Raw genomic sequence first — 25,644 nt, 5'->3', positions numbered from 1 at the left:
AAGAACTTAACACAATGACAATCACTAAGGAGGTGGTACTCAGTAAGATAATGGGACTAAAGGCAGATAAATCCCCTGGACCTGATGGCTTGCATCCTAGGGTCTTAAGAGAAGTAGCGGCAGGGGTAGTGGATACACTGGTTGTAATTTACCAAAATTCCCTGGATTCTAGGGAATTGGAAAACTGCAAATGTAACGCCCCATTTAAAAAAGGAGGCAGGCAAAAAGCAGGAAACTATAAACCAGTTAGCCTAACATCTGTGGTTGGGAAAATGTTGGAGTCCATTATTAAAGAAGCAGTAGCAGGACATTTGGAAAAGCATAATTCGGTCAGGCAGAGTCAGCATGGATTTATGAAGGGGAAGTCATGTTTGACAAATTTGCTGGAATTCTTTGAGGATGTAACGAAGAGGGTGGATACAGGGGAACCAGTTGATGTGGTGTATTTGGACTTCCAGAAGGCATTTGACAAGCTGCCACATAAAAGGTTACTGCACAAGATAAAAGTTCACGGAGTTGGGGGTAATATATTAGCATGGATAGAGGATTGGCTAATGAACAGAAAACAGAGAGTCGGGATAAATGGTTCATTCTTGGGTTGGCAAACAGTAACCAGTGGGGTGCCGCAGGGATCAGTGCTGGGACCCCAACTATTTACAATCTATATTAACGACTTGGAAGAAGGGACCGAGTGTAACATAGCCAAGTTTGCTGACGGTACAAAGATGCGAGGAAAAGCAATGTATGAGGAGGACACAAAAAATCTGCAAAAGGACATAGACAGGCTAAGTGAGTGGGCAAAAATTTGGCAGATGGAGTATAATGTTGAAAAGTGAGAGGTTATGCACTTTGGTAGAAAAAAAATCAAAGAGCACGTTATTATTTAAATAGAGAAAGTCTGCAAAGTGCTGCAGTACAGCGGGACCTGGGAGTACTTGTGCATGAAACACAAAAGGATAGTATGCAGATACAGCAAGTGATCAGGAAGGCAATGGAATCTTGGCCTTTATTACAAAGGAGTTGGAGTATAAAAGCAGGGAAGTCTTGCTACAGCTATATAAGGTATTGGTGAGGCCACATCTGGAATACTGCATGCAGTTTTGGTTTCCATATTTACGAAAGGATACACTTGCTTTGGAGGCAGTTCAGAGAAGGTTCACTCGGTTGATTCCAGAGATGAGAGGGTTGACTTATGAGGAAAGGTTGAGTAGGTTGGGCAACTACTCATTGGAATTCAGAAGAATGAGAGGCGATCTTATCGAAATGTATAAGATTATGAGGGGGCTTGACAAGATGGATGCAGAGAGAATGTTTCCACTGATGGGGAGACTCGAACTAGGAGGCATAATCTTAGAATAAGGGGTCGCCCATTTAAAACTGAGATGAGGAGACATTTCTTTTCTCAGAGGGTTGTAAATCTGTGGAATTCGCTGCCTCAGAGACCAGTATGAAGCCGAGACATTGAATAAATTTAAGACAGAGATAGACAGTTTCTTAACTGATAAGGGAATAAGGGGTTATGGAGAGTGGGCTGGGAAGTGGACCTGAGTCCATGATCGGATCAGCCATGATCTTATTAAAGACTCGAGGGGCCATATGGCCTACTCCTGCTCCTATTTCTTATATTCTTATGATCTTATGGCAGCTCAGGTGCACAAAAAGAGATGGGGTATTAGAATTTGAGTAGATGTCTCAATTTTGGAGACAAAGAAATGCAGAAATGCCTTGCATGTCGCTTCAGAGGTGAAGATGAGAGACGAGAGGGAGGGCAAAGGAGGCAGCAGTGGAGAAGAGGAGTTTGGGATTTTCTTTCCTTTCCAGAATGATCATGTAGCAATAAGATGATTTTGCAATGTAAGGGGGAGTGACCACAAATATAATTATAGATGAGGAAGGTCAAACAACCCATTTAGCTCATCCTTTCACAGAAATCCACAGATCGTCCCTCATCATAGCATCTAACTGCCTCTTAAAGATTGCAAAAGATTTTTTTTCCATTCTACCCAGGACACTAGGGGGCCGGAATTCAGGTGTGCATGAAAGCTGGTGCACCTATGATTTCCTACCTGTTTTTACCGCTGGGAGAGTGGAGGCGGCCGTCCAATCAATTTTCAGCTGATTGAAGTTTTTTTTCCGTTGGACCAGTGAGACTGAGGGGCTGAATTTGGGGTGGGATCAGAACTCCACCGCTGATGGTGGTGACATCACAGCACGTGTGCGTCACCACGCTCTCAACCCTCCGTTAAAAGGGAGAGAATCGTGCATTTTTAAACTTCGGTCCACTGGGCCACCAGGGAGGGTTTTGGCTGGGCCAGTGGCCTGGCACCCAAGAGGGGTGCCAGGCTGCCTGTTGGCGGCCCAGCCAAACCCGGGGGCACAATAGTCCGGCCGACTTCCAAAATAAATTATATGGTGGCCACGGCATTCGGTCCTCCCCTTTCATTTCCGCCGCAATGCCAGGGCCAAGAGAGGAAGCAAGGTGCACCAACTGAAAAAGCTGTCGGGGCCACCACACAAAGGGGCATCGATTTTTTTTAAGCTGAATTTCAGTCGGTGTATTTTTCAGGTGAGGGAGAGCGGCATTGAGCAGGTGCTTGCCGCGGTCATCAGCATCGGGACGGAATCAGGTCCAGGCTGAAAAATGCCCGACCTGAATTTGGGTCGGGGTGGCCAGTTGACCACGAAGTGGCGGCCACGGGATTCCGTCGCATGGCCACCGCAAACAGGCAGTAACGGGTCTTTCTGAGACCCTGAATTTCGTCCCCTAGATATTAATTACTCTTTACTTAAAGATATTCACTGATCTTACCACTTAATACCGATGTCCCTTCAGCCTGATATTATGATTTACCTTGAAATAGTACTAGTTTTCTATCCCGGATGCAATATTGCTTGAGGCGCTTTGAGTAACTGAAGAATACTGACACCTTTTAAGATGCCCACTGCACTGTAACTGTATAGGCTTCGTAAAAGTTATTTTCTGTATTTCTAACACTGTGAATGCCATAAAATTAAATCAGAGAGACACACACAGCATCTTTGAATAAACTTTTAAAGAACCCAACACATATCCTTCCCAATACTGTGCAGAATGACTGCTGTATGCCTCAAAGGATTATACCGCATTCGTCTCAAACATAATCAGATTTTACCATCTTTTGCCGCCGGCCGCCCTTTCAAGGTCCTTTTTGCCAAAAACCCTGCCCAGAGTACCATCGGGTATCTCGGCGGCCATCGGCGGCACTCGGGCAGCCCTTGGCCTTCACCAATTTCGGCCCCTATGCCTCTATTTATGAAGCCCAGATCCCGTATGCTTTTTTTTAACCGCTGTCTCAACCTGCCCTGCCACCTTCAACGAATTGTGCACATATACCGCCAGGTCTCTCTGCTCTTATCATTTCTAATTAGGTAACGAGCTAAAGTTTAAATCTTGGCAGATTGCCTGAAACATTCCAAGCCACCCTGGAGTAGGAATGTAATCAGGAACTACAAATGACAGCATGGAATTCACATTACAGCTAGAAGGCAGCAGGTGCACTGACTGCAGTGGTTCAGGAAGAAGGCCTCCCACCACCTTCTCAAGGGCAGGAACTATTATGCCTGTAATGTACTTATGAATGACTCCACGAGGCAATGTGTTGTACTCAAACTGTAGTGACTTTGGTCCTTTATTCCAAACTCCAGAGTGAGGCACAAGCATGGTGGGCAGCCTTTTATACTGTGCCTTGTCACCAGGGCAGGAAACCCCGGTCTCCACCAGTTGCACCCTCTAGTGGTGCCAGCATGTATATACACAGTGTAAACCTTATTGATAGTACATCAGGTAAACAAGTCTCCATCTTATACAACCACACATTGACACAGAGAGTACATCCATAGTCTGCATATACAACAGTAAATGCCAGCCTTGCCAGCGACGCTGATATCCCGAGATCTTATACAAAAGATAAATACTGGAAGCCAATTTTATCAGCCAATGGGAGCGGACAGGTTGTAATTTTCACCTGTCCTCCTGAGCAGGCAGTGAGGACAGCCGCCCAAAAGTGATGGGGTCCATTTTAAAATACACATCCCATGCCCTGATCACATCATTGGGACCTGACTGCAATTGTTACCAGGCAGACTGAGCAGGAAATGCCAGTGAGCATCACGCCAGCCCATGCAGCGACTAAGAAGATCGGGACCAGAAGTAAGCTTCCAAATTTTTTTGTAACATTTTCCTTGTGGGCCCCGGAGGAGCAGAAGTTCTGTGAACTTCCAGCACAGCTCTCATACTCTCGTACAGGATTCTGCAAATAATAGATGGCTACTCTCACGCCTGCAGTACCCCATGTTGCTCTCTCTATCCTGTAACCTTGCACTAGCCATGCTCGTTTGTCATATCACCTTGCTTTCCAATATCTTTTCTGTATGGTAAACCACGTTAGGCTGGAAATTACTGCCTGTGAGGTTACAGTACAAACAATTAATACACTAGTATCAAATTCCTGCTTTCGCTAGTTTAATGAAATAATTAAATAAGTGGGGAAAGGTATTTGCTACAAGCACATTAAATGTGCCCACCATAATATCGCTAGCAGTAATTTCTCACTTTTCTCTTTTATAATTAAGACTCAGACAAAGTACCTGCATTCCACTCCGTGTCTTCATGATGGGAATGGCCTTCAGGAACTCTGGGTCCCAGTGATCTTTGTTCAAAGCTGTAAAACAAATAAACAAAACAAGCCTAAAGCTATGGACTGAAGATAAAAGCAATTGAACAAAGCCAAGGCTGATCACTCAGTGAAGAAATATGTGTGGCTGATAACAATTAAACAACTTGTTTTTTTCTTCATCTCTCCATCACCCCATTCAAAAGTGAGTGAAGAAGCAGCAGTTACTGCAGGAATTAGCCAACAGGCTGATGTTTCTGTTCCTGCTCCTGGGCGTAGCACATCACCTCGGAGCAGCAAATACAGGGAAACCGAGCAGGGTGGATCGCAAAGAGCCCATTCAATTTTCCATCCACTGATTTGAAGGGATGAAAAAATCAAAATGGCTCCCTTACAAGCACGTCCTCCTCCCTGTCTAATTTTCCTGAGTTCGCTGCAAGACAATGATCCAATTGGAATAAGGAGTGAGTCCAGGGAAATCTATCCCAATCCACTTGAAATAATGGTGATCTTCAAGCACTTTTACCATGACAATCCTGCTATCAATGGCACACCCTATGAACAGCCTAACCTTCAGGATGGTGGCAGCATCAGGACCCACATTTTCCTAGATCCTGGGAGCAGAGGTTGGAAGGATTGAGCCCTTCATCAAGGTCATGCTGACCCAAGGGGAGAACAGTACTTGGAGGTCATGGGTCTCTGCTTGAACACTGCTCTCCTAAAACACATGACACACGTGAAACCTCCCAAGCTCATGTAATTCAAGACAATGTGGGCTTGAAGCTGCAACCCCAATCGTGAGGTGAATTCCCTCCAACTTCAGTCTTTCAAGTGCATTTATATACAGGCAACTCTCGATTATCCGGGTCCCTCGGGGATTGGGCTATTCCGGTTAAACAATTTTTCCATTAGGGTGAGTCTACATTTTAAAGTTAAAACTTTAATGAATAAATACAATCGTTAGGGCGAGTTTACATTTCTAAGTTAAAACTTTAATGAATCAGCTACAAACAGTAACAAAAGATGGACATTACCAGCATGTGTGTACAGGTTCTGTGCCTGGAACCCGGTGCTGGTACTGCCTCCATTCCCAACGTCAGCGGTGACCGCGAGAGACAGCGGCTGCAGCAGTGCACACACACACACACATACACACACCAGCAAAGCAAGGGCAGAGGAGGGTGATTTTTACGGTGAGTGAGAGAGAGAGCGTGTGAGAGAGAGAATGTGCGAGTGTGAGAGAGAGAGAGAGAGAGAGTGTGTGAGAGAGAGAATGAGCAAATACAAATTAGCACAGTGTTTGGAAAGAGATTTTCCCAAATTATTTGGAGCTGTCTTTTCACTTGTTAGCAACAGAATTTTAAATCCTGTAACAACGGTTTCCCGTTGGATCCATACGGATAATCGAGAGTTGCCTGTATATATATTGGTGTAGAAAGATGTCACTACCAGCGGCCTGGGAATCTGGGTGTAAAAGTGCATCACAAACAAAAAGCTTCCATCTCAGTTACACTTCATTGACCTTTTAAGCCAGGCTTCAAGAGCCACAGCATTCATTTTAAGTTGGACACATATAAAAAAGAAAAATGAACAAAAGCTTAGAAAGGCAGTTTTTTCTATTTGAAAAAACAGCAGCCTTTGTAATAGCAATGAAAAACAATACTAACAAGATCAATAAAGTAACTAGATGGGTCTTGACATGAGTGTTTTTGTGTGCCGTGGGACACAAATTGAAACAAGATCCCAGTTCACTATTATTTATTCTAAGGATTGTAAGGAAATGAGTTAGTCAATCTTTGCCATTTCACTTTTTAATACCTAATATTGGCTGCTTGCAGAAAGTAATTCTTTTGGCATTTCACAACAGGAGAATTATATGCCTTTCAAAAGCTAGAGTCAGTCAGGAATAAAGGCACGAATACAGGCCCGTGCTTCAGATACTATCTCCTTAATCCTTATTAAACAGTACAGGCAGATCAGATTACACACTGTGGAATTATCTTTGACATATGATATGGCAATCATCTTCTGTCGATGTCTGTTTGTAATGAGTGGGATTGTCCAAGCAAGCCAGTGCTGTACGAGGCTTGCTGAGTTTTCCTGACCTCTGACCAACTTCTGCTTGAAGAAGTAGTTTGTATTATAGTTCAAGGCTAATGGAGCTGTAGAACTTGCCCCATTTGCCCCTTAAAGGAACAAATTCCATGGCACCTATCAACAGACGGCACTTCACGATTTTGGACTTAATTTTCTGGTCCCCGAACCTTCCCTGCTGCCTGGGGAACATCTTACATAATTCTAAAAGGAACAAGAGTGTTAAAAAAACAAGCCTGAAGGTTCTGAGTCTCAATGCAAGGAGCATTCGTAATAAGGTGGATGAAATGATTGCGCAGATAACTGTTAATGGATATGATGTAATTGGGATTACGGAGACATGGCTCCAAGGTAACCAAGGCTGGGAACTCAACATCCAGGGGTATTCAATATTCAGGAAGGACAGACAGGAAGAAAAAGGAGGTGGGATAGCGTTACTGGTTAAAGAGGAGATTAACGCAATAGTAAGGAAGGACATTAGCGTGGATGATGTGGAATCTATATGGGTAGAGCTGCGAAACATCAAAAGGCAGAAAACGTTAGTAGGAGTTGTGTACAGACCTCCAAACAGTAGTAGGGAGGTTGGGGATGGCATCAAACAGGAAATTAGGGACGCATGCAATAGGGGTACAGCAGTTATCATGGGCGACTTTAATCTGCATATTGATTGGGCTAAACAAACTGGTAGCAATACTGTGGAGGAGGATATCCTGGAGTGTATAAGGGATGGTTTTCTAGACCAATATGTCGAGGAACCAACTAGAGGGCAGGCCATCCTAGACTGGGTCTTGTGTAACGAAAGAGGATTAATTAGCAATCTGGTCGTGTGGGGCCCCTTGGGAAAGAGTGACCATAATATGGTAGAATTTTTCATTAAGGTGGAGAGTGACACAGTTAATTCAGAGACTAGGGTCCTGAACTTAAAGAAAGGAAACTTCAACGATATAAGAGGTGAATTGGCTAGGATAGACTGCAGAATGATACTTAAAAGGTTGACGGTGGATAGGCAATGGCAGACATTTAAATATCACATGGATGAACTACAGTAATTGTACATCCCTGTGTGGCGTAAGAATAAAAAAGGGAAGGCAGCTCAACAAGGGAAATTAGGGAAAGTGTTAAATCCAAGGAAGAGGCATATAAATTGGCCTGAAAAAGCAGCAAACCTGAGGACTGGGAGAAATTTAGAATTCAGCAGAGTAAGGGTTTAATTAGGAGGGGGAAAATAGAGTATGAGAGTAAGCTTGCAGGGAACATAAAAACTGACTGCAAAAGTTTCTATAGATATGTGAAGAGAAAAAGATTAGTGAAGACTAATGTAGGTCCCTTGCAGTCAGAATCAGGGGAATTCATTATGGGGAACAAGGAAATGGCAGACCAATTGAACAAATATTTTGGTTCTGTCTTCACTAAGGAAGACATGAATAACCTCCCGAAAATGCTAGGGGACAGAGGGTCTAGAGAAGGGGGAACTGAGGGAAATCCTTATTAGTCAGGAAATGGTGTTCGGAAAATTGAAGGGACTGAAGGCCGATAAATCCCCAGGCTCTGATAGTTTGCATCCCAGAGTACTTAAGGAAGTGTCCCCAGAAATAGTAGATGCATTGGTGGTCATTTTCCAACATTCCATGGACTCTGGTTCAGTTCCTATGGAGTGGAGGGTAGCTAATGTAACCTTACTTTTTAAAAAAGGAAGGAGAGAGAAAACAGGGAATTATAGACCAGTTAGCCTAACATCGGTGGTGGGGAAAATGCTGGAATCAATTATTAAAGATGTAATAGCAGCACATTTGGAAAGCAGTGACAGGATCGGTCCAAGTCAGCATGGATTTATGAAAGGAAAATCATGCTTGACAAATCTTCTGGAGTTTTTTGAGGATGTGACTAGTAGAGTGGATAGGGGAGGATTGGTGGATGTGGTGTATTTGGGCTTTCAAAGGCTTTTGACAAGGTCCCACACAAGAGATTAGTGTGCAAAATTAAGGCACATCGTATTGGGGGGTAACATATTGACGTGGATAGAGAACTGGTTGGCAGACAGGAAGCAAAGAGTGGGAATAAACGGATCTTTTTCAGAATGGCAGGCAGTGACTAGTGGGGTGCCGCAGGGTTCAGTGCTGGGACCCCAGCTATTTACAATATATATTAATGATTTGGACGAAGGAATTGAATGTAATATCTCCAAGTTTGCAGATGACATTAAGCTGGGCGGCAGTGCGAGCTGCGAGGAGGATGCTAGGAGGCTGCGGGGAGACTTAGACAGGTTAGGTGAGTGGGCAAATGCATGGCAGATGCATTATAATATGGATACGTGTGTGGTTATCCACTTTGGTTGCAAAAGCAAGAAGGCAGATTATTATCTGAATGGTGACGGGGAGGGTTAGGGTTACGGGGAGCGGGCGGGTAAGTGGAGCTGAGTCCAATGTTGAATGGCGGAGCAGGTTCGAAGGACTAGATGGCCTACTCCTGTTCCTAATTCTTATGTGCTTATGTGACTGATTAGTAAAAGGGGAGGTGCAATGAGACCTGGGTGCCATGGTAATCAGTCATTGAAGATAGGCATGCAGGCAGTAAAGAAAGCAAATGGCATGCTGGCCTTCATAGCAAGGGGATTTGAGTATAGGAGCAGGGAGGTCTTATTGTAATTGGACAGGGTCTTGGTGAGATCACACCTTGAGTATCGTGTGCCGTTTTGGTCTCCTAATCTGAGGAAAGACATTCTTGATATTGAGGGAGTGCAGCGAAGATGTAGGTATGCAGGACTAACATATGAAGAAAGACTGAATCGACTAGGCTTATATTCACTGGAATTTAGAAGAATGAGAGGGGATCTCATAGAAACATATAAAATTCTGATGCGATTGGACAGGTTAGATGCAGGCAGAATGTTCCCGATGATGGGGAAGTCCAGAACCAGGGGTCACAGTCTAAGCATAAGGGGTAAGCCATTTAGGACCGAGATGAGGAGAAACTTCTTCACTCAGAGAATTGTGAACCTGTGGAATTCTCTACCACAGAAAGTTGTTGAGGCCAGTTCATTAGATATATTCAAAAGGGAGTTAGATGTGGCCCTTATGGCTAAAGGGATCAAGAGGTATGAAGAAAAAGCAGGAATGGGGTATTAAATTTGCATGATCAGCCATGATCTTATTGAATGGTGGTTCAGGCTCAAAGAGCTGAATGGCCTACTCCTGCACCTACTTTCAATTCTTCTATATTACAGGACATCATAACTACGCTGTTCATACAGCCCTAAATGATGACAACCAGTGCTTCGGATCCCTTGCTTATATGTGCTGCTGCCTCCAGTGGTGTGACTGAAAACAGAGAGTAGATTTTCCACAAACACAAAAGCAAAATACTGCGGATGCTAGAATCTGAAATAAAAACAGAACATCTCAGCGGGTCAGGCAGCATCTGTGGAGAGAGGAACAGGATTAACGTTTCAGGTCGTCGACTCTTCGTCAGAACTGGCGAATGTTCAAAATGAACAGATTCTTAAGGAGCACTGAAAGGGGGAGGGGAGGAAAGAACAAAAGGGAAGGTCTGTGATAGGGTGGTAGACAGGAGAGATTAGAGAGACCAAAGAGATGATGGGCTGACTTGAGATGGTAATGGCAGAAGTTAGAAAAAGGTTAGTCTAGATAAGAGTGTGAATGGCAGAACAATTATCAGCTGCCATGGGAAGCAGAGAGAACATTTTATTTTACATAAGCTCGGGGGTGGGGGGGGGGGGGAAGGGGGGGTGGCGAGGGAGTGGTTAAAAAAAAAGGAGGAAAGGGAGACAAATATGGGCAGAGGTTATGGTCTTAAATTGTTGAACTCGATGTCTAAACGAAAGATGAGGTGCTGCTCCTCGAGCTTCGTTAGAACAGTGTAGGAGGCCGAGGTCAGAGCGGGGAATTAAAGTGACAGATGACCGTAAGCTCGGGGTCACGCTTACGGACTGAATGGAGCTGTTCTGTAAAGCGATCACTCAATCTGCGAGTATATTTTCCACTGGTTACTCCAACACCCCCTGGCATAAACCCAGCAGGCAGGAGAGCAAAACTGGTCAGGGAGCTTTTCAGCTTGCATTCCCGCAATCTGTTGCAACATTTCCCATCGGAAGTGTTCCATATACCTGTCAAAATATGGGTGGTCATAGAATCATAGATTAGAACAGCACAGAAGGTGTCTGTGCCAGCTTTTCGAAGAGCAATCCAGTTTGTCCCAGTCCTCCGCTCTTTCCCCATATCCCTGCAATTTATTTTTCCTTCAAGTATTTATCCAATTCCCTTTTGAAGGTTACTGTTGAATCTATATCCATCGCCCTATCAGGCAGCACATTCCAAATCCTAACCACTCGTTGTGTGAAAAACCTTCTCCTCATGTCGCCTCTGGTTCTTTTGTCAATCACCTTAAATCTGGGCCCTCTCGTTATCGACCCTTCAGGAAACAGGTTCTCTTTATTTACCCTATCTAAACCCAGCATCATTTTAAACACCTTTACCAAATCTCCTATTAGCCTTCTCTGCTCTAATATTGTAATGAGGTGCAAATGACAGGAATATATCACACAATATATTTCCTGTCGTTTGCACTATAGTGCACTACAGGCTAAGTGAGTGGGCAAACATTTGGCAGATGGCGTATAATGTGGGAAAGTGTGAGGTTACCCACTTTGGCAGGAAAAATAAAAAAGCAAATCATTATTTAAATGGAGAGAGATGACAAAATGCTGCAGTACAGAGGGACCTGGGGGTCCTTGTGCATGGAACGCAAAAAGTTAGTATGCAGGTACAGCAAGTAATCAGGAAGGCAAATGGAATATTGGCCTTTATTGCAAGGGGGATAGAGTATAAAAGCAGAGAAGTCCTGCTATAACTGTACAGGGTATTTTTGAGACCACACCTAGAGTACTGTGTACAGTTTTGGTCTCCTTATTTAAGGAGGGATATACTTGCATTGGAGGCAGTTCAGAGAATGTTCACTAGGTTGATTCCTGAGATGAATGGGTTGACTTATGAAGAAAGGTTGAGCAGGTTGGGCCTATACTCACTGAAGGTGATGGGAGATGATCTTATTGAAACATATAAAATACTGAGGGAGCTCGACAAGGGAGATGCAGAGAGGATGTTTCCACTCGTGGGGGAATCTAGAACTAGGGCACAAGGTTAAGAATAAGGGGTCGCCCATTTAGAACTGAGATGAGGAGAAATTTCTTCTCTCAGAGGGTCATAATTCTTTGCACCAGAGAACTGTGGAGGCTGGGTTATTGAATATTTAAGGTGGCGATTGACAGATATTTGAGCGATAAGAGAGTGAAGGGTTATGGGGAGCGGGCAGGGAAGTAGAGCTGAGCCAAGATCAGATCAGCCATGATCTTATTAAATGGCAGAGCAGGCTCGAGGGGCCAATGGTCTACTCCTGCTCCTATTTCTTATGTTCTTATAATGCTGCTGGATACTCAGAGCATCACACCCTCCTGGTATACAGTGCTGCTATTGCAGGGAAAAGAATATTTAAATTTTAAAGGCATCCAGGAAGTATCATTTATTACAGAGTATTTTAATGATAAATTAAAAGAAAGAAAGAATGACTTGGATTTATATAGCACCTTTCACTTTACAGCCAATTAAGTATTTTTTGAAGTGAAGACCTGGGGGTACTTGTGCATGAAACACAAAAGGATAGAATGTAGGTACAGCAAGTGATCAGGAAGGCCAATGGTATCTTGGCCTTTATTGCAAAGGGGATGGAGTATAAAAGCAGGGAAGTCTTACTACAGCTATATAAGGCATTGGTGAGGCCACACCGAGAATACTGCGTGCAGTTTTGGTTTCCATATTTACAAAAGGATATACTTGCTTTGGAGGCAGTTCAGAGAAGGTTCACTAGGTTAATTCCGGGGATGAGGGGGTTGACTTATGAGGAAAGGTTAAGTAGGTTGGGCCTCTACTCATTGGAATTCAGAAGAATGAGAGGTGATCTTATCGAAACGTATAAGATTATGAGGGGGCTTAACAAGGTGGATGCAGAGAGAATGTTTCTACTGATGGGGGAGACTAGAACTAGAGGGCATGATCTTAGAGTAAGGGGCCGCCCATTTAAATCAGAGATAAGGAGAAATTTCTTCTCTCAGAGGGTTGTAAATCTGTGGAATTCGCTGCCTCAGAGAGCTGTGGAAGCTGGGACATTGAATAAATTTAAGACAGAAATAGACAGTTTCTTAAACGATAAGGGGATAAGGGGTTATGGGGAGTGGGCGGGGAAGTGGAGCTGAGCCCATGATCAGATCAGCCATGATCTTATTAAATGGCGGAGCAGGCTCGAGGAGCCGTATGGCTTACTCCTGTTCCTATTTCTTATGTTCTTATGATCTTATTGGTGTGCAACACTGCAAAGTAAATATAGTGTGAGAAGAGTCGTTTCTCGCTATCACGTTTTGCATGCTGTACCATTTTTTTAGCTGGCAGGAGCCCGAGCGACAGAAGCAATCACTGACTGCAGCTGTGCTGTCCAAGGAGAATGTACCTCCGTCCAGAATTCCAGGCAAAGAAAATGTAAATGGATTCATTTTTTTTAGGCATATCTTGCTGAACAGTTGTTCTTTACAGGCATATCACTGAGATCCAGACCATTCCTGAGGTTGTGTGTGTTTGTGATATATGACTGTGAGTGGCTGAGGTTTTATACGCTGTGACATGCAACTAATGTAGATTATCAAAAGAGATTATTGTCTCTTTAAAGTCTGAGTTATGGTAACATTTATAACTGGGACATGATGACATGCTAAATGCGGCTTAAGCCAGGAGAACATTATTGACTTGGCATCCAATCATTTTGAAGGCTTTTGCATGCCTGAAGGAAACAGGCTGCTGGGTTAGATAGCGAGAATGGGAAGGACGGAAAACTGACTCCAAGTGAATTTCTCTGGCTGGGAGACGTTGGCCCAGAATGAAAATGGTTTTTGCCTCTTCAACAAAGCTCTTGCACCAAATCAACCATTCACAGAACAGCTTCTTGTTCAGAGGTTTGGCAGTGGTGAGCCAAAACGGCCAATCACACAAAATCTGGAATCTGACCTGAGCGGCGGACATTTCAAAGGAGCGGTGTTTTGCCATTGTACAGCCCCTTGCACATCTGGCTGCATTACATTTTTAATACATTTTTAAAAACTAGTTTAAACATGACTGTTCTTCTGAAATTTTTATCCTTTGCTACCAAAAATTGAGTTGTGAGTGATCCCTTGCCCTCTGCAGCTGACTGCATTTATTCAGTCACTGGTAAATTCCAATAGGTGCAAATCTACACAGGCACCATTGAGCAATCTCTGTCAATCTCTTGTTGGATCATTACAACTGCGACAACATATATTCAGCCCTTCAAACATGTTCAAAGTGAACTATGTTGGTGACGCTTGACATTATTAACGCAAATATATTTGTGAGGTAGACCTAAAACCGAACTTCTCCACGCTGTAAATTGGAAAGGGGGAAGTACCTATTTGACAAGTCCACTCTCTCCAAGATATGCTTGTCAAACAAGAACTCCTCCATGACATTGTTAGGGCCCAAGTCACCAAGTTAGTGAAGTGATCCCCAAGTTTTTTGGTCATCTTAACATTCTCACCTTAGTGACTGCAGACTGTTTTGGGGAGGGGACAGATCCCCATTGACTTTTTGAAAGATCGCTTCAGTGAAAAGGTAGAAACAAAAGGTTGAGTTCAAATCTCTGCCAATTCTGACATCAGCGAGATTCAAAGTTAAAAAAAATGTGGATGTTACTGGCAAGGCCAGCATTTATTGCCCATCCCTAATTGCCCTCGAGAAGGTGGTGCACCATCTTCTTGGACCGCAGAGGGCAGCTAAGAGTCAATCACATTACTGTGGGTCTGGATTCACATGTAGGCCAGACCAGGTAAAAACAGCAGATTTCCTTCTCTAAAGGACATTAGTGAACCGGATGGGTTTTAGCGACAATCCGGCAGTGTCATGGTCACTATTACTGATACTAGTTTTTTATTTCAAATTTATTAAATTCCCCATCTGCTGCGGTGGGATTTGAACTCATGTTCTCTGGATCATTAGCCCACGCCTCTGGATTACTAGCCCAGTAAAGTAACCACTATGTTACCGTACACACCATCATGAGGTCATCAGCATGAGAGTTAAAAGCATCCCGAAGATGGGAACTACTATCACACCATTCACTGAGCAACATGCAGTAATCAGAGGTTGAGCAGGTTGGGCCTATACTCATTGGAGTTTAGAAAAATGAGAGGTGATCTTATTCAAACATTAGATAGAACTGAGGGGGCTCAACAAGGTAGATGCAGCGAGGATGTTTCCATTCGTGTAGGGATCTAGAACTAGGGGGCAAAGTTTAAGAATAAGGGGCCACCCATTTAGAACGAAGATGAGGAGGAATTTCTTCTCTCAGAGGGTCGTGAATCTGTGGAATTCTCTGCCCCAGGGAGCTGTGGAGGTTGGGTCATGAAATATATTTAAGGTGGAGATAGACAGATTTTTGAGCGATAAGGGAGTCAAGGGTTATGGGGAGCGGGCAGGGACGTGGAGTTGAGCCGAAGATCGGATCAACCATGATCTTATTGAATGGCGAAGCAGGCTCGAGGGGCCAAATGGCCTACTCCTGCTCCTAGTTCTTATACGTTACAGAATTATGTGTTCGCCAAATCATTACTATAATGTGCAGTTAATATTGTTGCCGTGGTATAGTTTAACACTTCATCCTGATTGAACCCACATCACCTGAGCTGGCTTCCAACCAACTACCAATGCTTCAGGCAAACCTCCTGGTCTCACTGCTCCAGACATAAGAACATAAGAATTAGGACAGGAGTAGGCCATCTAACCCCTCGAGCCTGCTCCGCCATTCAACAAGATCATGGCTGATCTGGCCGTGGACTCAGCTCCACTTACCCGCCCGCTCCCCGTAACCCTTAATTCCCTTATTGGTTAAAAATCTATCTATCTGTGACTTGAATACATTCAATGAGCTAGCCTCAACTGCTTCCTTGGGCAGAGAATTCCACAGATTCACAACCCTCTGGGAGAAGAAATTCCTTCTCAACTCAGTTTTAAATTGGCTCCCCCGTATTTTGAGGTTGTGCCCCCTAGTTCTAGTCTCCCCGACCAGTGGAAACAACCTCTCTGCCTCTATCTTGTCTATCCCTTTCATTATTTTAAATGTTTCTATAAGATCACCCCACATCCTTCTGAACTCCAACGAGTAAAGACCCAGTCTACTCAATCTATCATCATAAGGTAACCCCCTCATCTCCGGAATCAGCCTAGTGAATCATCTCTGTACCCCCTCCAAAGCTAGTATATCCTTCCTTAAGTAAGGTGACCAAAACTGCACGCAGTACTCCAGGTGCAGCCTCACCAATACCCTATACAGTTGCAGAAGGACCTCCCTGCTTTTGTACTCCATCCCTCTCGCAATGAAGGCCAACATTCCATTCGCCTTCCTGATTACCTGGTGCACCTGCAAACTAACTTTTTGGGATTCATGCACAAGGACCCCCAGGTCCCTCTGCACCGCAGCATGTTGTAATTTCTCCCCATTCAAATAATATTCCCTTTTATTGTTTTTTTTTCCAAGGTGGATGACCTCACACTTTCCGACATTGTATTCCATCTGCCAAACCTTAGCCCATTCGCTTAACCTATCTAAATCTCTTTGCAGCCTCTCTGTGTCCTCTACACAACCCGCTTTCCCACTAATCTTTGTGTCATCTGCAAATTTTGTTACACTACACTCTGTCCCCTCTTCCAGGTCATCTATGTATATTGTAAACAGTTGTTTTCCTAGCACCAATCCCTGTGGCACATCACTAACCACCGATTTCCAACCCGAAAAGGACCCATTTATCCCGACTCTCTGCTTACAGGACGATAGAGCTGGGACTGCTTGTCTGCAACACTGGCATAGGTGATCCTAGACAGATCAGGATACAGGCCTGGAAACTGGCACGGGATTAGCCTGTTGGTACAGAATTGATATTTAAAACAACTCGGGCCAGAAATTCCTCTGCGTGGTATTGGAACAAAGCTGTTAACCTGTTTAAAGGTTAATGTAGGATAATCACTTTGTTAAAGTAACAAAGCAAGAACGTTCACCTGAATATTTATCCAAATAGCTCACGGAGCAATATCTTCCAACCCTTGAGATGGGTTCAGGTGCCACTCGATTTAATTTGTATGAAATTCTATCAGCTACACATGGGCAGGAAGTAGTCCAAAATAAGTTAAATATAAATGTAGGTAACTTCAGTAGTTCAAAGGGCATTCTATGCAAAATAAAGATTTAAACAAATCACTTAAAGGATGTTTTTCCCAAATGAACAATATTTTCGATATTTTTTGGCCCATTATACCTAATTTCTTCTTGGTCTCCTCGAATGCCTGTTCAAAGCCAGCTCGTGCCTCAATACTACTGAACTCAAAAATGAACGTTTCGGTCCCCTCAGCTGTCGTAGCTGTAAGTTCCACTTTTGTGAGCGGAAACATCGTACTGACTGCGAGCGACTGCTTCTCCGAGAGCTCACGGTTCACAGAGGCCATCAGGTCTTTAATGACGTCATCCAGACTCTGACAGGAGAAAAGAAAAGAAAGACTTGCATTTATATAGCGCCTTTCATGACCACCGGACGTCCCAAAGCGCTTTACAGCTGATGAAGTACTTTTGGAATGTAGTCACTGTTGTAATATTGGAAATGCGCCAGCCAATTTGCTCACAGCAAGCTCCCACAAACAGCAATGTGATAATGACCCACTAATCTGTTTTTGTTATGTTGATTGAGGGATAAATATTGGCCAGGACACTGGGGATAACGCCCCTGCTATTCTTCGACGTAGTGCCAAGGGATCTTTTACATCCACCTGAGAGGGCAGACGGGGCCTCAGTTTAACATCTCATCTGAAAGACGGCACCTCCGACAGTGCAGCACTCCCTCAGCATTCCACTGGAGTGTCAGCCTAGATTTATGTGCGCAAGTTCCTGGAACCCACAACCTTCTGACTCAGAGGCGAGTGTGTTACCCAGTGAGCCACAGCTGACAGAAAGGAGGAATTTATTTTGTTCATTTGTAAATTAGGGAAATGACACCAAAGCACCGAAATGTGGCTCAATACTGTGAAAAGTAATAATGTCGAGAGGGCTATTCTAATGCAGCCAAGAGTGTAAGGCGCTCACCTTTCACGAACACAGTTTGTGTATTTTTACCCTATGGCCATGATTTTGCATAACAAGCAAAAATGTGGATGAGCTGGCTCATGGCACTGCAGCAATTCAGAGGGTGGGTCGTACCAAATCTGGCTGCAGGAGTCCGTCCTCCTAAGCTAAATAGACTACTGACACTCCAGCTTCCCCACCAGCTGTTTAACCAGTGTACTGTTGATGCCAGGCAGTCTGCTGGGCCAGGCTGCCCCAGCCAAAACCGTGTCCCAGCAGTCTGCAGCCAGGTCATCGATGGCCAGAGCTCCTCAAGGTCACCCACCCACAGCCACAGATCCTCGAGGCCACCCACCCACGGCCAGAGCTCCTGGAGATCACCCACCCACAGCCAGAGCTCCTTGAAATCACCCACCCACAGCCAGAGCTCCTGGAGATCACCCACCCATGGCCAGAGCTCCTCGAGGTCACCCACTCACGGCCAGAGCTCCTCGCGGTCACCCACCCACAGCCAGAGCTCCAGGAGATCACCCACCCATGGCCAGAGCTCCTCGAGGTCACCCACCCATGGCCAGAGCCCCTCGCGGTCACCCACCCACAGCCAGAGCTCCTCGAGATAACCCACCCATGGCCAGAGCTCTTCGAGGTCACCCACCCACAGCTAGAGCTCCTCGAGGTCACCCACCCACAGCCAGTGCTCCTTGAGATCACCCACCCATGGCCAGAGCTCCTCAAGGTCACCCACCCACAGCTAGAGCTCCTCGAGGTCACCCACCCACAGCCAGAGCTCCTCGAGGTCACCCACCCACGATCAGAGCTCCTCGAGATCACCCATCCACAGCCAGAGCTCCTCGAGATCACCCACCCACAGCCAGAGCTCCTCAAGGTCACCCACCCACAGCTAGAGATCCTCGAGGGCACCCACCCACAGCCAGAGCTCCTCGAGGTCACCCACCCACAGCCAGAGCTCCTGGAGAACATCCACCCACAGCCAAAGCTCCTTGAGATCACCCACCCACGGCCACAGATCCTCGAGGTCACCCACCCACAGCCAGAGCTCCTCGAGGTCACCCACCCACAGCCAGAGCTCCTCGAGGTCACCCACCCACAGCCAGAGCACCTGGAGAACATCCACCCACAGCCAAAGCTCCTTGAGATCACCCACCCACGGCCACAGATCCTCGAGGTCACCCACCCACAGCCAGAGCTCCTTGAGATCACCCACCCATGATCAGAGCTCCCCGAGATCACCCACCCACGGCCAGAGCTCCTGGAGAACACACAGCCACAGCCACAGCTCCTCGAGGTCATCCACCAACGGCCAGAGCTCCTGGAGATCATCCACCATGATCAGAGCTCCTTGAGATCACCCACCCACGATCAGAGCTCACCCCACCATGGCCATCTCAGCAGATGTTCACCAGCCTTCCAGCTCCCAAGTTGTAACCACTGGGGAACCACCTTTCAGGAGCATTAGAACAAGTAAAATGGGCAACAGTCCTGTAACTATTTCTTAACTGGAGTCTTTTGGAGTAGCGAAGTAAAATAGTTTGTTTTGGAATAGTTGTTGGTCTTTTAGTGATGTACCAGGAATGCCTGTGAAGTTGCACCTTTTGAGCACATTGAATGTTGGTGCTCTGGAGAAAGGAGGGATGGTTCATTGAATCTTTCCTCAATAACTTGCTGCCTTACAGCTCTGGTGGCTCACAGTACTTCTGGGCCATGCTCTTCCTCTGCATCCTCCAGGAGCATTTTAAAGGAGAGATGAGAGTGGTGGAACAAGGCGAGGTGCTACAAGGAGGAGAAGATTCCAGAAGAACATAGAGAGGCTAAGGTTTGGTTGGGGCATGTGGTGAAAAGTGTAGCCATGCGAGGAGACTCCAGCAAGGATCAAAGTGTCACCACCTGTGAGCCAAGTTTCAGTCAAAGCCAGAATGTTATCCACAATAAGGCCATGGATGGCAAGGACCTTGATCACGAGTGAGTGGATGTACTGGAGGGAAATGTGGAGAGGAACAGTGATTGTTGATCCATCAGCAGAGACCAGGGTGTGATGGTGGGTGAGGTGAGAAGGGTGGGAGATGAGGGAGGCTTGAGAGGTTAGCCCCAACAGGCGCATTGGGCGGGTAGGATGGTCGGAGAGGAAGCTAAGGCAGTTATGGTCAGAGAGGACGAGGCAGTTATGGTCAGAGAGGAGGATGAGGTAGTTATGGTCAGAGAGGAGAATGAGGTAGTTATGGTCAGAGAGGACGAGGCAGTTATGGTCAGAGAGGAGGATGAGGTAGTTATGGTCAGAGAGGAGAATGAGGTAGTTATGGTCAGAGAGGATGAGGCAGTTATGGTCAGAGAGGAGGATGAGGTAGTTATGGTCAGAGAGGAGGATGAGGTAGTTATGGTCAGAGAGGATGAGGTAGTTATGGTCAGAGAGGATGAGGCAGTTATGGTCAGAGAGGAGGATGAGGTAGTTATGGTCAGAGAGGAGGATGAGGTAGTTATGGTCAGAGAGGAGGATGAGGTAGTTATGGTCAGAGAGGAGGATGAGGTAGTTATGGTCAGAGAGGATGAGGTACTTATGGTCAGAGAGGATGAGGCAGTTATGGTCAGAGAGGAGGATGAGGTAGTTATGGTCAGAGAGGAGGATGAGGTAGTTATGGTCAGAGAGGAGAATGAGGCAGTTATAGTCAGAGAGGAGGATGAGGTAGTTATGGTCAGAGAGGAGGATGAGGTAGTTATGGTCAGAGAGGAGGATGAGGTAGTTATGGTCAGAGAGGAGGATGAGGCAGTTATGGTCAGAGAGGAGGATGAGGCAGTTATGGTCAGAGAGGATGAGGCAGTTATGGTCAGAGAGGAGGATGAGGCAGTTATAGTCAGAGAGGAGGATGAGGTAGTTATGGTCAGAGAGGAGGATGAGGTAGTTATGGTCAGAGAGGAGGATGAGGTAGTTATGGTCAGAGAGGAGGATGAGGTAGTTATGGTCAGAGAAGAGAATGAGGCAGTTATGGTCAGAGAGGAGAATGAGGCAGTTATGGTCAGAGAGGAGAATGAGGCAGTTATGGTCAGAGAGGAGAATGAGGTAGTTATGGTCAGAGAGGAGAATGAGGCAGTTATGGTCAGAGAGGAGGATGAGGCAGTTATGGTCAGAGAGGAGGATGAGGTAGTTATGATCAGAGAGGAGAATGAGGCAGTTATGGTCAGAGAGGAGGATGAGGTAGTTATGGTCAGAGAGGAGGATGAGGTAGTTATGGTCAGAGAGGAGGATGAGGCAGTTATGGTCAGAGAGGAGGATGAGGTAGTTATGGTCAGAGAGGAGGATGAGGCAGTTATGGTCAGAGAGGAGGATGAGGTAGTTATGGTCAGAGAGGAGAATGAGGTAGTTATGGTCAGAGAGGAGAATGAGGCAGTTATGGTCAGAGAGTAGAATGAGGCAGTTATGGTCAGAGAGGATGATGTAGTTATGGTCAGAGAGGAGGATGAGGCAGTTATGGTCAGAGAGGAGGATGAGGTAGTTATGGTCAGAGAGGAGGATGAGGTAGTTATGGTCAGAGAGGAGAATGAGGTAGTTATGGTCAGAGAGGACGAGGCAGTTATGGTCAGAGAGGAGGATGAGGTAGTTATGGTCAGAGAGGAGAATGAGGTAGTTATGGTCAGAGAGGATGAGGCAGTTATGGTCAGAGAGGAGGATGAGGTAGTTATGGTCAGAGAGGAGGATGAGGTAGTTATGGTCAGAGAGGATGAGGTAGTTATGGTCAGAGAGGATGAGGCAGTTATGGTCAGAGAGGAGGATGAGGTAGTTATGGTCAGAGAGGAGGATGAGGTAGTTATGGTCAGAGAGGAGGATGAGGTAGTTATGGTCAGAGAGGAAGATGAGGTAGTTATGGTCAGAGAGGATGAGGTACTTATGGTCAGAGAGGATGAGGCAGTTATGGTCAGAGAGGAGGATGAGGTAGTTATGGTCAGAGAGGAGGATGAGGTAGTTATGGTCAGAGAGGAGGATGAGGCAGTTATAGTCAGAGAGGAGGATGAGGTAGTTATGGTCAGAGAGGAGGATGAGGTAGTTATGGTCAGAGAGGAGGATGAGGTAGTTATGGTCAGAGAGGAGGATGAGGCAGTTATGGTCAGAGAGGAGGATGAGGCAGTTATGGTCAGAGAGGATGAGGCAGTTATGGTCAGAGAGGAGGATGAGGCAGTTATAGTCAGAGAGGAGGATGAGGTAGTTATGGTCAGAGAGGAGGATGAGGTAGTTATGGTCAGAGAGGAGGATGAGGTAGTTATGGTCAGAGAGGAGGATGAGGTAGTTATGGTCAGAGAAGAGAATGAGGCAGTTATGGTCAGAGAGGAGAATGAGGCAGTTATGGTCAGAGAGGAGAATGAGGCAGTTATGGTCAGAGAGGAGAATGAGGTAGTTATGGTCAGAGAGGAGAATGAGGCAGTTATGGTCAGAGAGGAGGATGAGGCAGTTATGGTCAGAGAGGAGGATGAGGTAGTTATGATCAGAGAGGAGAATGAGGCAGTTATGGTCAGAGAGGAGGATGAGGTAGTTATGGTCAGAGAGGAGGATGAGGTAGTTATGGTCAGAGAGGAGGATGAGGCAGTTATGGTCAGAGAGGAGGATGAGGTAGTTATGGTCAGAGAGGAGGATGAGGCAGTTATGGTCAGAGAGGAGGATGAGGTAGTTATGGTCAGAGAGGAGAATGAGGTAGTTATGGTCAGAGAGGAGAATGAGGCAGTTATGGTCAGAGAGTAGAATGAGGCAGTTATGGTCAGAGAGGATGATGTAGTTATGGTCAGAGAGGAGGATGAGGCAGTTATGGTCAGAGAGGAGGATGAGGTAGTTATGGTCAGAGAGGAGAATGAGGCAGTTATGGTCAGAGAGTAGAATGAGGCAGTTATGGTCAGAGAGGAGGATGAGGCAGTTATGGTCAGAGAGGAGAATGAGGCAGTTATGGTCAGAGAGGAGAATGAGGCAGTTATGGTCAGAGAGGAGGATGAGGCAGTTATGGTCAGAGAGGAGAATGAGGCAGTTATGGTCAGAGAGGAGAATGAGGCAGTTATGGTCAGAGAGGAGAATGAGGTAGTTATGGTCAGAGAGGAGGATGAGGTAGTTATGGTCAGAGAGGAGGATGAGGTAGTTATGGTCCAAGAGGATGAGGCAGTTATGGTCAGAGAGGAGGATGAGGCAGTTATGGTCAGAGAGGAGAATGAGGCAGTTATGGTCAGAGAGGAGAATGAGGCAGTTATGGTCAGAGAGGAGGATGAGGTAGTTATGGTCAGAGAGGATGAGGCAGTTATGGTCAGAGAGGAGGATGAGGTAGTTATGGTCAGAGAGGAGAATGAGGTAGTTATGGTCAGAGAGGAGAATGAGGCAGTTATGGTCAGAGAGGAGAATGAGGTAGTTATGGTCAGAGAGGAGAATGAGGCAGTTATGGTCAGAGAGGATGAGGCAGTTATGGTCAGAGAGGATGATGAGGTAGTTATGGTCAGAGAGGAGGATGAGGTAGTTATGTTGCTGCTCTTAAGCTTAACAACCACTGGAAAACATATGTTGTGTTTCTGGTACTATTTGGTTCATTTCCTGTTCAATAAACTTGTTTGGCAGTTAAAGCCTGAAACAAGATATAGTTATTCTGTCATCTTCCAAAAACAAAGAGCATGTAGTAAAGGCAAGGGTTAGAATCATTGGCTGAAATACTCCAGTAAAAGTTCTCAGTTTGGTATCCAGGCCAAATTCTACCTAGATATCAAGGAAAGTGAAGAAAACTCTTCGGGCCCTAAGGAGTTGGGACTCGCACAGGAGAATCGGAAACTTGGAAGTCCTCACCACTTACAGTGTCTATGCCTATCACGGACAGCCACTTACATGAGGAAAACTGCGCCAACCATTTGTTGTTGCCATAAGAAGGCAATTGCAAAAGCCCCGCTTGAAACTAGTTATTTCAGGCAGTTCAGTACTTCCCGATTTCAAAGCTCCGCTGATTTCGGGCAAAGTCAGCTGTTTGCTATTACGGGTAGCGACTGGAGTGTGGGAACTTCAGGCAGCTGTTTGCATTGTTAACAACTATGGATTACTTCAGTTGCTATAACCTATCATGGTTTTATGTTGGATGCTAGATGACTGTACATCTAGAATAAAAGAAACCCCAAGATGCTCGAGTGACCTCATAGTAAAAGTCCTATCTCCTCTTTCTGGTAGCTGATAGATTTACGATGGGCTGGGTGTCCTAGTGCCACGACCTTAGTTCTTAAGAGGATGCACCAGTTCCGTGAGAAAACTGCAGCTTCTGTTTTTTCTATGCATTACATATCATCTCAAAACCAGTTAGAAAGTCGGCAGTTACACGTCACCAGCCCATACCTGATGTGAAATACTCAGCGTCTCTGCCAATGTGCTAATCTGACTCAAGATACTGAAATCTTCCTCCAGTCGGTTGAGAGTTTTCTGAATGTTTTCCCGGTTTGTGGCTTGGGATGTCCCTACAAGACACATTGCAAATTCAAACCACAATTAGAGACCAATCAAAATGGAAGCAATTCAGTCAATGCTGATCAAGGACATTGTTTTGCCAAAACAATAACAATTTGTATTTATATTGCGCCTTTAATGTAGTAAAACATCTCGAGGCGCTTCACAGCAGCATAATCAGACAAGAATTGACACCAAGTTAAAGAAGGAGATATTAGGACAGGTGACCAAAAGCTTGGTCAAAGAGGTAGGTTTTAAGGAGTGTCTTAAAGGAGGAGAGGTGGAGTAGCGGAGAGGTTTAGGAAGAGAATTCCAGAGCTTAGGGTCTAGATGGCTGAAGGCACAGCCGCCAATGGTGGGGCGAAAGAAGTGGGGGATTCACGAGAGGCCAAAGTTGGAGGAATGCTGCGTTCTCAGAGGATTGTAAGGCTGGAGGAGGTTACAGAAATAGGGAGATAGAGATACAATTTAATCACTATATTGTAATATATTAGTACCAATGCAATCTGGCCTCTGAGTTAATTGTATTTGCATGTAAGATGAAACGGCTCCACAATTCATTGAACAACATGCATTCAATACAACAGGATGGGGACTACCTTCAAATGGCCACAAGTGTATGATTATGATACTTCCTAACTTCCTGTCCACGAACTATTCATAGATTCACAGCATTTAACTTCAGGGAAGGATGCTATCTCCTTAAGTAAGAGAAGCAACGCCTAGCAAGTTCATTAAAAAACATTGGAAACAGATGAGCAAGTCTTAAACTTTACGAGAAACCTTTCTTGGTATATATGCATACAGATATACATGTACACAGTCTTTGTATTTCATAGTAGAATGATACGCTAAAAAAAAATTGCAAATGTTACATAATTGCAGCTTAATTCTCTAAATGAATTTCATATTTTGTAAAGCAGTACTCTGACTCAGAGTAGATATAAGAACATAAGAAATAGGAGCAGGAGTAGGTCATTTGGCCCCTCAAGCCTGCTCCACCATTCAATAAGATTATGTCTGATCTGATCCTGGGCTCAGCTCCACTTCCCTGCCCACTCCCCATAACCCTTGACTCCCTTATCGTTCAAAAATCTGTCTATCTCCGCCTTGAATATATTCAATGACCCAGACTCCACAGCTCTCTGGGGTAGAGAATTCCACAGATTTACAACCCACTGAGAGAAGAAATTCCTCCTCACCTTAGTTTTAAATGGACGAACCCTTATTGTGAAACTATGCCCCCTAGTTCTAGAT

At 45.3% G+C, this 25,644-nt stretch overlaps 1 protein-coding gene across 1 annotated transcript in view; it reads right to left on the bottom strand.

Annotated features, from left to right (window-relative positions):
• The window catches only part of LOC139275233 (rho guanine nucleotide exchange factor 17-like), a 550,636-nt gene that overhangs the window by 38,074 nt on the left and 486,918 nt on the right, over positions 1 to 25,644 (bottom strand). Inside the window, exons 10-12 of the mRNA XM_070892404.1 lie at positions 24,280 to 24,398; positions 17,131 to 17,344; positions 4,627 to 4,700 (exon numbers count right to left, since the gene is read on the bottom strand). Of these exons, the coding sequence (XP_070748505.1) occupies positions 4,627 to 4,700; positions 17,131 to 17,344; positions 24,280 to 24,398 (407 nt within the window). The remainder of the gene's footprint in view (positions 1 to 4,626; positions 4,701 to 17,130; positions 17,345 to 24,279; positions 24,399 to 25,644) is intronic.

The sequence above is a fragment of the Pristiophorus japonicus genome, chromosome 10 (genome assembly GCF_044704955.1).
Source record: "Pristiophorus japonicus isolate sPriJap1 chromosome 10, sPriJap1.hap1, whole genome shotgun sequence".
Taxonomy (NCBI): Eukaryota; Metazoa; Chordata; class Chondrichthyes; family Pristiophoridae; genus Pristiophorus; species Pristiophorus japonicus.
This window is presented reverse-complemented; position numbering and strand designations above follow the sequence as displayed.